Source organism: Eumetopias jubatus, unplaced genomic scaffold (assembly GCF_037043125.1).
Source record: "Eumetopias jubatus isolate StellerSeaLion01/CBP00866 unplaced genomic scaffold, mEumJub1_p1.0 scaffold_4, whole genome shotgun sequence".
NCBI lineage: Eukaryota > Metazoa > Chordata > Mammalia > Carnivora > Otariidae > Eumetopias > Eumetopias jubatus.
This window is the reverse complement of record NW_028274810.1, coordinates 87,184,259-87,198,181: the sequence shown is the minus strand read 5'-3', so window position 1 is coordinate 87,198,181 and position 13,923 is coordinate 87,184,259. Positions and strand designations below refer to the sequence as shown.

The 13,923-nt window shown below is 49.3% G+C and overlaps 1 protein-coding gene across 2 annotated transcripts in view; it reads left to right on the top strand.

Annotated features, from left to right (window-relative positions):
• Positions 1 to 8,068, top strand: part of ARID1A (AT-rich interaction domain 1A) — a 66,776-nt gene extending 58,708 nt beyond the window's left edge. The window contains exons 14-20 of one of the 2 annotated variants that reach the window (XM_028113906.2): positions 53 to 225; positions 572 to 722; positions 804 to 932; positions 1,017 to 1,113; positions 1,587 to 2,478; positions 2,826 to 2,956; positions 4,967 to 8,068. In XM_028113906.2, the coding sequence (XP_027969707.1) occupies positions 53 to 225; positions 572 to 722; positions 804 to 932; positions 1,017 to 1,113; positions 1,587 to 2,478; positions 2,826 to 2,956; positions 4,967 to 6,697 (3,304 nt within the window). In that variant the 3' untranslated portion in view covers positions 6,698 to 8,068. Of the gene's footprint in view, positions 1 to 49; positions 226 to 571; positions 723 to 803; positions 933 to 1,016; positions 1,114 to 1,586; positions 2,479 to 2,825; positions 2,957 to 4,966 lie in introns of both variants that reach the window. The other variant, XM_028113905.2, reaches the window with a different exon arrangement.
• The last annotated feature ends 5,855 nt before the right edge of the window (positions 8,069 to 13,923 follow it).

The following is a 13,923-nucleotide window of genomic DNA, read 5'->3' as shown; positions in this document are numbered from 1 at the left end:
TGAAGGAATTGCTTTATTTGGGGTTTAATTGGCTTTCCTCACTCTGGAGCAGGAGCAATTCGGTTGGGATCCAGGATGCCTTTCCTGATGGAAGTGACCCCACATTCCAGAAGCGGAATTCCATGACTCCAAACCCTGGGTACCAGCCCAGTATGAATACCTCTGACATGATGGGGCGCATGTCCTACGAGCCAAATAAGGATCCTTATGGCGGCATGAGGAAAGGTGACCAACTGCTTGAGGACAGGGCCAGGGAAATGGGGGGGTATCTTGAGAGTGGTTCACAGTTCTTGTTAAGCCATTCTCGGAGATAAGGCCTTTCCAGACCCAACCACCACTCTTCATCCCTACCTCCTTTCTTGTCTCCCTCTCCCTGGCCTCACCTTGTCACACCTTAACAAGTACGTGCTCTTTGATGGTTGGAGCCTCTTTAGATCTCTTCTGAACCCGTCAGGAAAACTGTAGGAACAAACCTGAGCCCTGAAGAGGGCTTGGTCTTTGGGGCAGGCAAAGTGTAGGCTGCAAGGCCTGCTGGCTTACCGGTTTGCTCACACTTAATTTCTGCGCACAGCTCCAGGGAGCGATCCTTTCATGTCCTCGGGGCAGGGCCCCAACGGCGGGATGGGAGACCCCTACAGCCGAGCTGCCGGCCCTGGGCTGGGAAATGTGGCGATGGGACCGCGACAGCACTATCCCTATGGAGGGCCTTATGACAGAGTGAGGTGAGCATGGCCCCTGCTCCTGTCCCACCCCAGCCCCCCACAGCTATTGTGGACTCAATCCACTGCTCCACCTGTGTACAGGACGGAGCCTGGAATAGGACCCGAGGGAAACATGGGCACCGGAGCCCCACAGCCGAATCTCATGCCTTCCAACCCAGACTCGGGGATGTACTCTCCCAGCCGCTACCCCCCGCAGCAGCAGCAGCAGCGGTGAGTGAAGGCTGCTATCAGTGTCGCTGTGGCTCAGGCTTTGCCACTTCCCGCCCTGATCCTCTGATTCTCTCCCTCCTACAGACATGATTCCTATGGCAATCAGTTCTCCACTCAAGGCACCCCTTCCGGCAGCCCCTTCCCCAGCCAGCAGACCACACTGTATCAGCAGCAGCAGCAGGTGAGGAGGGCAGCTGGGTGCGCCGACATACAGGTTCCCCCCCGGGAGCCGGGTAGAGGACTGAGTTGGAGAGTTTAAGGAGGGCTTGCTCTAGATACTTTGGTATGCTCCCACCCACATAGTTCTGCTGAAGAGCCGAGCCTTCAATCTCATCCCTGTTCAGATTCCAGTCCAGTCTCGCTAGTTCTCCAAAAGAGCTAGAAACCGATCTTATTTTGATTTTTGAACTTTTCTACATTTTTCTACCTAGAGCAAGGGAGAACTGGGGGAAATAGGGACTGATTCTTGCTTTCAGAAACAACTTCAAAAGATCATTTGTAAAGGTGATTCCTTTCTTCCCTTGGAGTCCCCGTCCTCCCCTGGAGGCACAGAAGTAAGCCCGGCAGGTGTCTGGTGTAGCCATCTCGGCAGCTGTGCATCTTGTGTCCCTGCGTGCAGAATATTAACTGCCCCTCTGCTTGTCCCTGTCTTAGAATTACAAACGGCCGATGGATGGCACATATGGCCCTCCTGCCAAGCGGCACGAAGGGGAGATGTACAGCGTGCCGTACAGCACGGGGCAGGGGCAGCCCCAACAGCAGCAGTTGCCCCCAGCCCAGCCCCAGCCTGCCAGCCAGCAGCAAGCCACCCAGCCTTCCCCTCAGCAAGATGTGTATAACCAGTATGGCAACGCCTATCCTGCCACGGCCACCGCTGCTACTGAGCGCCGACCAGCGGGCGGCCCCCAGAACCAGTTTCCATTCCAGTTTGGCCGAGACCGTGTCTCTGCGCCCCCTGGCTCCAATGCCCAGCAGAACATGCCACCGCAGATGATGGGTGGCCCCATACAAGCATCGGCTGAGGTCGCTCAGCAAGGCACCATGTGGCAGGGGCGTAATGACATGACCTACAATTACACCAACAGGCAGAGCACTGGCTCTGCCCCCCAGGGCCCCGCCTATCATGGCGTGAACCGAACAGATGAAATGCTGCATACGGATCAGAGGGCCAACCATGAAGGCCCGTGGCCTTCCCATGGCACACGGCAGCCCCCATATGGTCCCTCTGCCCCCGTGCCCCCCATGACAAGGCCCCCTCCTTCCAACTACCAGCCCCCGCCAAGCATGCAGAATCACATTCCTCAGGTATCCAGCCCCGCTCCCCTGCCCCGGCCAATGGAGAACCGCACCTCTCCTAGCAAGTCTCCATTCCTACACTCTGGGATGAAGATGCAAAAGGCAGGTCCCCCGGTACCTGCCTCGCACATAGCACCTGCCCCCGTGCAGCCACCCATGATTCGGCGGGACATCACCTTCCCACCTGGCTCTGTTGAAGCAACACAGCCCGTGTTGAAGCAGAGGAGGCGGCTCACGATGAAAGACATTGGTAAGGAAACCTCCCTGGTCAGGTTGCTTCATCTGCCCCTTAAAATCTTGTCCGTTTTTCTGTCTCCATCCTAATATTCCGGATGGGATAAGATCTTGGTCCAGTGTTGTCTAAAATAGAGCCAAAGAACTTTGGATAAGGAAAACAGCTGATTTCAGGCTTTACCAAAAGAAGCGCCATGCAGTGATGTCCTAAGGGAGCCTAGAAGCAGATGTGTGTCCTCTCCTAGATAGGAACTGCCTCCCGCCATGTGTTACCTTCAGAGTAGCCTGACTGATGGGCCAGCCCTGGGGGAGCATCTGGCCACCCTGGGCTTGGTAGATGGGCGACATGGAGGTTTATTTCAGGAACCCCGGAGGCATGGCGGGTAATGATGTCCCTCAAGTCTGGGCTGCTGGCAGAGAGCACATGGGCATTAGACACCATTAACATCCTGCTGTATGATGACAACAGCATCATGACCTTCAACCTCAGTCAGGTGAGTACAGGTGCCTGGGAAAGATTGGAAGAATGGGAGGGCCTGGGATCTTGAAGTAGAGCGCACTAAGTGACACGGGGAATTAAGCCATCCCCGGCCAACATGGTCTCCCCTCTCTCGCTCACTCTCTGGTATCTTCCGTGCCAGTGCTTTGATTCCATGCCAGTACTGTGCCACTGGCCATGGGCCCAGAACACTGAGAACAATAATAATTTGTGTAAGGTATCAGGATTGACTTCAAAGGGAATTTGGGAGAAACTTTTTGGTATTTATTGGGAAGAAATGCAGATTCTGTTGATGTGTGTGAAGACACCCAACTTTCAAGACTACCAAGAAAAACCTGTGGTCTTTATTAGTGAGCACAGCAGTTTCTTTCTCCTTCCCTGTCTTCATGCACTGTGAATATAGGAGGTCTTTATTGATCCCGTTTTCCTAAGGTGTAGAAGGAGAAGTGAAGTCTGCTTGTGGGTGCTGGTGGTGGTATTTTAATGATGTTCTTGCAGAGGTGATTCTCCAGATGCTCTCTCCACAGGACGTGCACCTTGAGTCTTCCCAATAGCTAGGAAGGGTTTCTGCTGCACCATCCCACTCTCTGTTTTGATCATCCTTAGTGTACCCAGCAACCTATCTATCAAGGAGCTGACTAGACAGAATTGTTAAGAGTTACCCATTTCGTGTGCCGTCACTTTGTGCTAGGTCCTTTATATGTTCTTTTTTTTTTTTTTAAAGATTTTATTTATTTATTTGAGAGAGAGAATGAGAGATAGAGAGCATGAGAGGGAAGAGGGTCAGAAGGAGAAGCAGACTCCCCGCAGAGCAGGGAGCCCGACATGGGACTCGATCCCGGGACTCCAGGATCATAACCTGAGCCGAAGGCAGTCGCTTAACCAACTGAGCCACCCAGGCGCCCTGTATGTTCTTTCATATCATCTTCACAACAGCCTTCTGAGACACATGTGGCCTCCTAGAGAAGAGTAAATAGGCTCAGAGTCTTATCTTTGCCCAAGTTCACAGTCTTTCTGATTCCAAGGCCCAACTTTATGTCCATTACATAAAATTGCCCCGCATGAGAAGGAGAAGGAACAGATTTTGATTGAGCAATTTCCCTATGCCAGGCATTTGGTATATTCCATTTAGACCTCAGAACAGTCATGTCAAGTGTAGGAATTTCCACTGCGGTCAGTGGAAAGATAGAAGTGGTATCGGTACAGAGTTAATCACATGGCTAGTTCCTCGAAAAGCCAGAGCGCAAACCTAGATCTTTCTAATTCTAAAGCCCTTATTTTTTCCATTCTGCTTTACTCTCTTTGGCCAGAGATTAATCTGACTGGAGATTAGTGTTTTCTTCTAGAGGTAAATAACCTATACAGGATCCAAGCTGGAACTTGGGTCTACCTAGCACCAGCTTGGACCAATGTTTGGAGGACTGAAGCCTCATCAGTATCATCATGCAACTCATTATGTTGCATGATTGCTTCACGGAGGTCCAGCCTCCTGGAATGTTAGGGAGCTTGGAGAAGAGAGCAGGTCAACATCTGTCCACACTTCTTTCCCTTTCTCAGCTTGTGTTGAAGGGATCATTCCACCATGCCTAGCCTTGGGCTGTACTTGGCAGTGGAATATAGAGAGTGTCTTAAGAGGGACAGTGTCAATGACCAGCAGGTAGGAAACTGGGCCTGGTGAAGAAAAGCAGGAATTGGTTGGGAAGAGGAGGCCGAGAGGTGAGGTGCAGAGCTGTCAGTCAGCACGTCCGTCCTGCTGGAGGCAGGTTACGTGAAGGTAGGCTGAGCAGAAGGAAGAACTGTGCGCTGGGCATAGGAAAGATTGAATGTCTTACTCTGTGGAGAGCCTTTGGGAAAGGAGCAACTCTGTCTTTCCTGGGGATACAGATGTCTGACCTACAAGGAAAGAAGGGGAGATTAGAGGACTGTGGGAGTCCTCTCAGATCAGGGATTCTCTCCTTTGGCCCACTTTTCTCCCTTCATTTATTTCCTGTTTTTCTCTTTTTAGCTCCCAGGTTTGCTAGAGCTCCTTGTGGAATATTTCCGACGTTGCCTGATCGAGATCTTTGGCATTTTAAAGGAGTATGAGGTGGGTGACCCAGGACAGAGAACACTACTGGACCCTGGGAGATTCAGCAAGGCGTCTAGTCCAGCCCCCATGGAGGGGGAGGAGGAGGAAGACCTTCCAGGTCCTAAACTAGAGGAGGAAGAAGAGGAGGAAGTAGTGGAAAATGATGAGGAGATGGCCTTTTCGGGCAAGGACAAGGCAGCCTCAGAGAGTAGTGAGGAGAAACTGATTAGTAAGTTTGACAAGCTTCCAGTAAAGATCGTGCAGAAGAATGACCCGTTTGTGGTGGACTGCTCAGATAAGCTTGGGCGCGTGCAGGAGTTTGACAGTGGCCTGCTGCACTGGCGGATTGGTGGGGGGGACACCACTGAGCATATCCAGACCCACTTTGAGAGCAAGACAGAGCTGCTGCTGACCCGGCCTCATGTGCCCTGCCCACCAGTCACCCGGAAACATGTCACAGCAGCAGAGGGTACGCCAGGGACAACAGAACAGGAGGGCCCCCCGCCTGATGGCCCTCCAGAGAAACGGATCACAGCCACAATGGATGACATGTTGTCCACCCGGTCTAGCACGTTGACCGAGGAGGGAGCTAAGAATGCAGAGGCCACCAAGGAGAGCAGCAAGTTTCCATTCGGCATCAGCCCGGCACAGAGCCACCGGAACATCAAGATCCTAGAGGATGAACCCCACAGTAAAGATGAGACCCCACTGTGTACCCTTCTGGACTGGCAGGATTCCCTCGCTAAGCGCTGCGTCTGTGTCTCCAATACCATCCGAAGCCTGTCGTTTGTGCCCGGCAACGACTTTGAGATGTCCAAACACCCGGGGCTGCTGCTGATCCTGGGCAAGCTGATCCTCCTGCACCACAAGCACCCAGAGCGGAAGCAGGCACCACTGACTTACGAGAAGGAGGAGGAGCAGGACCAAGGGGTGAGCTGCAACAAAGTGGAGTGGTGGTGGGACTGCTTGGAGATGCTCCGGGAAAACACCTTGGTCACGCTTGCCAACATCTCGGGGCAGTTGGACCTCTCCCCGTACCCTGAGAGCATTTGCCTGCCTGTCCTGGACGGACTCCTACACTGGGCAGTCTGCCCTTCAGCTGAAGCCCAGGACCCCTTCTCCACCCTGGGCCCCAACGCCGTCCTCTCCCCCCAGAGACTGGTCTTGGAAACCCTCAGCAAACTCAGCATCCAGGACAACAATGTGGACCTGATCCTGGCCACGCCCCCCTTCAGCCGCCTGGAGAAGTTGTATAGCACCATGGTGCGCTTCCTCAGTGACCGAAAGAACCCGGTGTGCCGGGAGATGGCCGTGGTTCTGCTGGCCAACCTGGCGCAGGGCGACAGCCTGGCAGCCCGCGCCATCGCCGTGCAGAAGGGCAGCATCGGCAACCTCCTTGGCTTCCTGGAGGACAGCCTTGCTGCCACCCAGTTCCAGCAGAGCCAGGCCAGCCTGCTCCACATGCAGAACCCGCCCTTCGAGCCAACTAGTGTGGACATGATGCGGCGGGCTGCCCGCGCGCTGCTGGCCCTGGCCAAGGTGGACGAGAACCACTCGGAGTTCACGCTGTACGAGTCACGGCTGTTGGACATCTCGGTATCACCGTTGATGAACTCATTGGTTTCACAAGTCATTTGTGATGTACTGTTTTTGATTGGCCAGTCATGACAGCCGTGGGACACCTCCCTCCCTGTGTGTGTGTGCGTGTGTGGAGAACTTAGAAACTGACTGTTGCCCTTTATTTATGCAAAACCACCTCAGAATCCAGTTTACCCTGTGCTGTCCAGCTTCTCCCTTGGGTAAAAAGTCTCTCCTGTTTCTCTTTCCTTCTCCTCTCCCGCCACCCTCCCCCCCACCTCACACCTTTCTGTTCCTTGTCCTCACCTTACCCCCCTCAGGACCCCACCCTATTTGAAAAGACAAAGCTCTGCCTACATAGAAGACTTTTTTATTTTAACCAAAGTTACTGTCGTTTACAGTGAGTTTGGGGAAAAAATAAATAAATAAAATAAAATAAAAATGGCTTTCCCGGCCCTTGCATCAACGGGATGCCACATTTCATAACTGTTTTTAATGGTAAAAAAAAAAAAAGGAAAAAAATACAAAAAAAAAACCTCTGAAGGACAAAAAAGGTGACTGCTGAACTGTGTGTGGTTTATTGTTGTACATTCACAATCTTGCAGGAGCCGAGAAGTTCGCAGTTGTGGACAGACCCTGTTCACTGGAGAGGCCTGTGCAGTAGAGTGTAGACCCTTTCATGTACTGTACTGTACACCTGATACTGTAAACATACTGTAATAATAATGTCTCACATGGAAACGAGAGAAAACGCTGGGTCAGCAGCAAGCTGTAGTTTTTAAAAATGTTTTTAGTTAAATGTTGAGGAGAAAAAAAAAAAAGGCTTTTCCCCCAAAGTATCATGTGTGAACCTACAACACCCTGACCTCTTTCTCTCCTCCTTGATTGTATGAATAACCCTGAGATCACCTCTTAGAACTGGTTTTAACCTTTAGCTGCAGCGGCTGCGCTGCCACGTGTGTATATATCTGACGTTGTACATTGCACATACCCTTGGATCCCCACAGTTTGGTCCCCCTCCCAGCCGCCCCTTTATAGTATGACGAGTTAACAAGTTGGTGACCTGCACAAAGCGAGACACAGCTATTTAATCTCTTGCCAGACATCGCCCCTCTTGGCGCGATGCTGTACAGGTCTCTGTAAAAAGTCCTTGCTGTCTCAGCAGCCAATCAACTTATAGTTTATTTTTTTCTGGGTTTTTGTTTTGTTTTGTTTTCTTTCTAATCGAGGTGTGAAAAAGTTCTAGGTTCAGTTGAAGTTCCTGATGAAGAAACACAATTGAGATTTTTTCAGTGATAAAATCTGCATATTTGTATTTCAAACAATGTAGCTAAAACTTGATGTAAATTCCTCCTTTTTTCCTTTTTTGGCTTAATGAATATCATTTATTCAGTATGAAATCTTTATACTATATGTTCCACGTGTTAAGAATAAATGTACATTAAATCTTGGTAAGACGTTTGTGAGGCTTTTTACTGTTTTCAGGCAATTTAACAACTTGATCTTTTGGGGGGAGTGGGGGGTTGCTGGTCCTGTTCTTGGAAATCTCCCTTGGTGTGCTCTCTTCCCTGAATGGTGGCGTCCTGGGCCCTGTCATTTCTGTACCATATTCTGCTCTACCTTCCACAGTGTAAGTAAATTTAAGAAAGCATCTGCAATGATTTCACCTGCAAAAGGAAGTTCTCGGCATAAAAGGCACGTTAGCCTCTTGAAATAAAATGGGTGTAAATAGCCAAAGAGATTTTGATGGTAGTCTAGAAAAAAAAAATTTTTTTTGAAATAGTTGGCTTAAGGGAGGATATCTGCTTTTGTAAGAAAAAAAATTTTTTAAGATTTATTTGACAGAGACACAGCAAGAGAGAGGGAACAAAAGCAGGGGGAGGGGGAGAGGGAGAAGCAGGCTTCCTGCTGAGCAGGGAGTCCGATGGGCTCGATCCCAGGACCCTGGAACCATGACCTGAGCCGAAGGCAGACGCTTAACGACTGAGCCACCCAGGTGCCCCTTTTCTAAGAAATTTTAACAGTAAGACAAGCATTTATCTCAAGGCAGCCTCCAACTCAACGGTGTGGAAGATTGATTTGAACACTCCCGAGCTAAAATGCCCTATCTTCCCCTAGAAACCTGCTTCTCCCATACCTTCCCCAGTAAACAACAACTCCATTGCTTGACAAAACAAAACAAAAAACTTTCATTTCCACATCTAGTCTGTTCGCACTCCCCAAAAAAAGAACCCTCAGCCGAGCCACTACCACTGTAGTTCGAGAAGCTATCCTATCGTTCTTAAATTCTTGAAATAGCCTTGTTTCTGCTTTGCCTGGTTGAACCTATTCTTGACATTAGCAACCAGAACACTCCCTTTAAAACCTAAGATCAAAATCCTTCAGTCTTCTCACTCGGAGTAAAGTCCAGATCCTTATAATGACCTGCAAGACCCGTGGTTGTCTGGCTTGCCGTTAGATTTCTGGGCCCCTTTTCTCTGCCCCGTTGCTCACTCCCCCCCAAAGAAATGTTTCCACCTTAGGGATTTCGTGTCTACTGTCCCCTCTGTCCAGAATACTCTTTGACCAGATAACTCTGTGACTGAAGTCCTCTTCGTGTCTTTGCTCAAATACTGTGTCGGCGAACCCTTCCCTAGCCACCTTATTTAAAATAGCAATCTCTGCCCCCCTGCCTTATTTCCCTCTCTGCCTTATTCTTTGTAGCCCTTGTTACGTCCGGCCTGTAGTACGGTTGCCCTTTGAACGGTGTGGAGGCCAGGGGTGCCAACACCCTGCCCGGGCAAAAATACTTGTATTTTTTTTTCAAATTTTACAAATGTTGCTTCTATTTATTTTTACTTTTTTTAAGTAATCTTTACCCCCAACGTCGGGCGTGAAACCATGACCCCGAGATCAAGAGTCACATCCTCTACTGACTGAGCAAGCCAGGCACCCCCCCAGAAGTACATGTATAACTTTTGACTCCCCCCAAAACCCACACTAATACCCCACTGTTGACCGGAAGCCTTACTGATACATAAACAGTAGATCAACACCTTTCTTGTATGTTATCTGTATCATATGCAGTGTGCCTACAATCAAGTAAGGAAGAGGGAAAAAAATGTTAGGAAAATCATAAGGAAGAGAGAATACATTTATAGTACTGCACTGTATCAAAAAAAATCTGTTTAAGTGGACCCGTGCAGTTCAAACCCTCTGTTGTTCAAGGGTCAACCATATATTTTACTCACCTGTCGTCTCCCACTAGAATGTAAGCTCTCTGAGGGCATTATTATTTGGTCACTGCTACATCCGGGTCCTAACGACACAGGGTGACCACTTAAGTAGTTGTTGAATGAAACTGTAGATGTTGGCTAGATGCAGTTACTTTTATAAGGTGAATGTTGCCATATTCAGCATCTCTGTTCATCTCCTTCCTTAGGGGAACAATGGAAAGACCGGAAGCAGGAGCAGAGAAAATGCCATTGTTGTGGACACTTAGAAGTGAAACTCGAAACAACAGTTTTCTAGTGCGTACCTACTTGTGTACCAGACGTAGCCCATCAAGTAATCTTGCAAGGATTGTGCCTGCGAGTCAGTATTCCGGTTCCCATTTTACAGTTGAGGAAAGTGGTTTGAGCACATACACCAAGCGAGGTCCCACAACTGCGGCCCTCCTTCCCGGGTCAGAGGAGCACCAGGAATAACTGAAGCTAGCTGCGGAGCTCAGCAGGCAAGGTTTGTTTTTGTCGTATTCAGCATGAGGTAAAAATTGTCCCAAGAATTTCAATCAAGTGTTCATCGAGCTAAGTGTGGTTGTTAATATTTGGGTCAGGGACAGGAATGAATAATCAGTATTCCTCTATTGATTGAGGGGGAGGGAGGTAGAGACAAGGGCTAACCTTTGTCAACCAAGATGCCTTCCTAGGACTCTTCTGGAAAAAAAACTACATGGGAAACTTTTCATATCTATATTTTGGTGAGCTGTGTTGCTAATGGCTATGTTTTGTACCGGGCCTCTTGAACTCCATTTTCTAGTGTAGAAAGTGCATTTCTGGGCTATGTGTGGAGCATTACCTAGGAGTTTGGTTTCCTGGGTTCCTTTCATCTGCTCCCCTGCAATGCAGGGGGAGCCTAGCCTGGTCTCCAGTTTCGGACTGGAGTTACCACAGGCTGAGAGAACTGCTAGCCACTGAGCTGTGAGTAATTTGCTTTTGAGAAGTAAATAGAACCTCGCCAGTAGAGAACCCAGGGGTGTGGCCAGTAGTTCTTTTCCCAGGCTCCTCCCTCCACCCCTCCCCCCCCCACAAATGACCTTAACCTTCTTTCATAGCTGGAGAGCTGCCAAGTCTGGCCTAAACAATACTCTCAACCTCATTGGCTCTTTTGCCTTGCAGCCACTGCCACCCCCAAGTGGCTAAGGCCCTTCCCACTAGGCCTCAGTCGGGTCAAGGTTTTCTAAGTACTGAAAGGCAAACACCGAAGGAAGGGTGAAAAAATATTTAGTGTCCGTGGCCTCTAAAGGATCAGGGTTTGGCTCCTGCAATTGAGAGGCAGGGTGGGGTGTCCCACGGTGGATGGACACCTTCAGATAATACAAGAGAGGCCAAATGGAATGTCCAAAACCTGATGGTGCCACCCCCGATTTCAGGACGGATGTGAATGTCACCCAACACCCTTGGAAACTGCCAGTGAATGCCCACAGAGAAAAGATGGAGCATAAAGTTCTGCCTGTCATCACAGGCTTTAGCCCCTGCCTGCTAAAGTTGGCAGGGACAGAATCAGAAGCCAATGTGGTCACTTTTGTCACATAACGGTGTGGCATCAAAGCCAAGATGAGGGTCAGCTATTCCATCATTCCCATAGGGCTGGGGCCATAGAAAGTCTAGGGTCTGAAACTGAATTACTGAGAATGGACACACTGGTCTGTTCCTCTGCCCAGTCTGCAGCCAAAGCCATCTTTGGATATGGTACCTAGAGCCAGGCAAGGTGCTACAGAAAGAAACGAGTTGTCAGGTTGCTCCAGCATGGTGAGTGCTCCATGAGAACTACCGAACTTCCTTCTTCACACCTCCAGTGGGAACATCGCTCTTTCCCCTTTTTGTTCAGGGAATTACAACAGCCCATCTTCATTGGAGCACTTTGGGCCAAGCGCTATAGAATCCATGAGGTAGATATTACTGTCATCTCCATGAGGACAAGGACTGTGTCTGTCTTGTTCAGTGCTACATCCTCCTCATTCCCTGTCACATGGTAGGCACTCCTATTTTGTGGAGTAAGATGGGAATTTAGTAGAGGAAAGAGTAGACAGGAGCTGTTAAGACGCGGTGTGCACTACGCAGGGTTCTTGGCATAACCTGGTCAGATTCTCAGTTGTGTGGAACAAAAGGAAGAGAGAGAAAGAGGTAAACCTGAGAAAGTTTAAAATAATGTGGAGTGGCAGGAAAAAAAAAAAAAAAAAAACAGCCTGGAGATCTGAATTCAAGTCTCGCCTTAGCCACCAGCTATGTAAGTTCAGGCTAGCCACTTCCCTTTTCTGAGCCTCGTTCCCACATCCATAAAATATAGGTATCAGGGTAAACAAAACTGATTTATCAACCAAATCTTTACTGAGTACACACAATGTGCAAAAGCACTGGTCTAAGTACTGGTAATACTTTGGTGAACATGGCCCCTGCTCTCACAAGCTTATATTCCATAAGAGGGAAACAGACAATGAAAGCAGTAAAATTCATAGACAAGACAATCAGGTGGTGATAGGTGCTATGGAGATAACAGTTAACAGGGTGATGGGATGGTACAGGGTGCTGCACGTGGCTGGGTAGTGGGAGAAAGCCTCTCTGAGGAGGCCACCTTTCAGCTGAGACCTGAAGGTTGTGGGCTGGCCAAAGGGTGGTCCAGCAGTGAGGCATTTCAAGCAGGGGAAGCAGCAAGAGCAGAGCCAGGCAAGTTCAAGAAACAGAAATGCTGTAACTCTCTTACCTTCTAGGATTCTAGAAACAGTGATGCATTGCTTGTATTGTTTAGGTCAGAAATGTGTATTATGAAATCATTTGTTGGTGGTATGGGACATTTGCTTCTTAATGGAAGTGACCGGGTGGTATAGAGTCGTTCTGGAGCCCTTGGATACGTCTGTCTCCCTGGCTTTCCCACTGTGCTGGTTGCTCAGCTGGCTCCCTGTGTAGATGCAGGCTCCATTTTAGCTGCAGACTCTAAAAGCAGACTGGAGAGAGCTGCCTCCTCAATTACTTGCCCGCAGTCTTGGAGGCCCTTCTAGAACCCCTTCCCATCCCACCTAGTCTTCCTCCACTCTGACAAGCCAGGGCTTTGAGAGCACAAGGTTCAGCTTTCTTGTTTTCCTGTCAGAGCAGGAGCCAGAAAATGAAACAGGAAACAGAGTGGAAGAGGAGGGGGGTGGGTAGCAGAGAAGGAAAGGAAGGAGAAATTGCTGGAAAGTAGAGCTGAAGATCTGGACAAAGTTCTACCTCTAACGGGCGACAGTTGAGCTGTTAGGAAACATTCTGACTTATCACAAGAGACCCCTGTCCTTTTTACAAACAGATTTTTGAGGGAATTTGGTGTGGATGGAGGAAACCTTAAGAATGCATGTCTTTTTCCCTTGTGAATTCACAAAGCAAGTACAGTTCATTGCTCGGTTTTGTCTTTGCAAACAGAGTGCTGCTGGGAGCCTCATGGACTTCTAGAGATTCAAGCCACAACTTCAGGCCCTAGTCACGAGTGTGCACCACAGCTTTGCCAATTCACTGACAGGCTTCTGGAGCTGAGAACGAGTGTGTGTCACTGAAAAAAACTGGGGAAGAGTCTTCTCCATTTTTGTTCCCTTCTCCAACTCAGGACTAAGATGTGATTTCTACTTTATCCACCTCACACACAACGGTATCTTAGGGCAGCTTAGGTGTCAGAGCCTGAAATGAGTTAGAATTTAAAAGTGCAGTGCCTGGCCCCCACAGAACTGATGTAGGCTAGTTTTCTTTGCCTGGAGAGATAGCAACCATCCCTTTGTTCCCACCCACACTAGTAGCTGTGGCAGAAGATAAACCCCCTCCCTATCCAGGTCTGTGGCCGGAGGCTAACCCAGACCCCAGCTCCGTTTAGGGGGCCGATAACTGAAACCACAGAAGGCTTTAGAATCCTGAGAAACAAGAAATCCACCAACGGAGAAGGATTTATTATCTATTTCCTTGAAGGAGGGTGCAAAGTTGTTCTAACAGTTTCCTTTACAGGGGTACCCACTGGCCGCTCCTCCCTAACAGCCGGTTTTGTTGAGTTAGCTGCTGCTGCTGCTGCTTTTTTGGCCCCACTTCCCACGAGAGCAA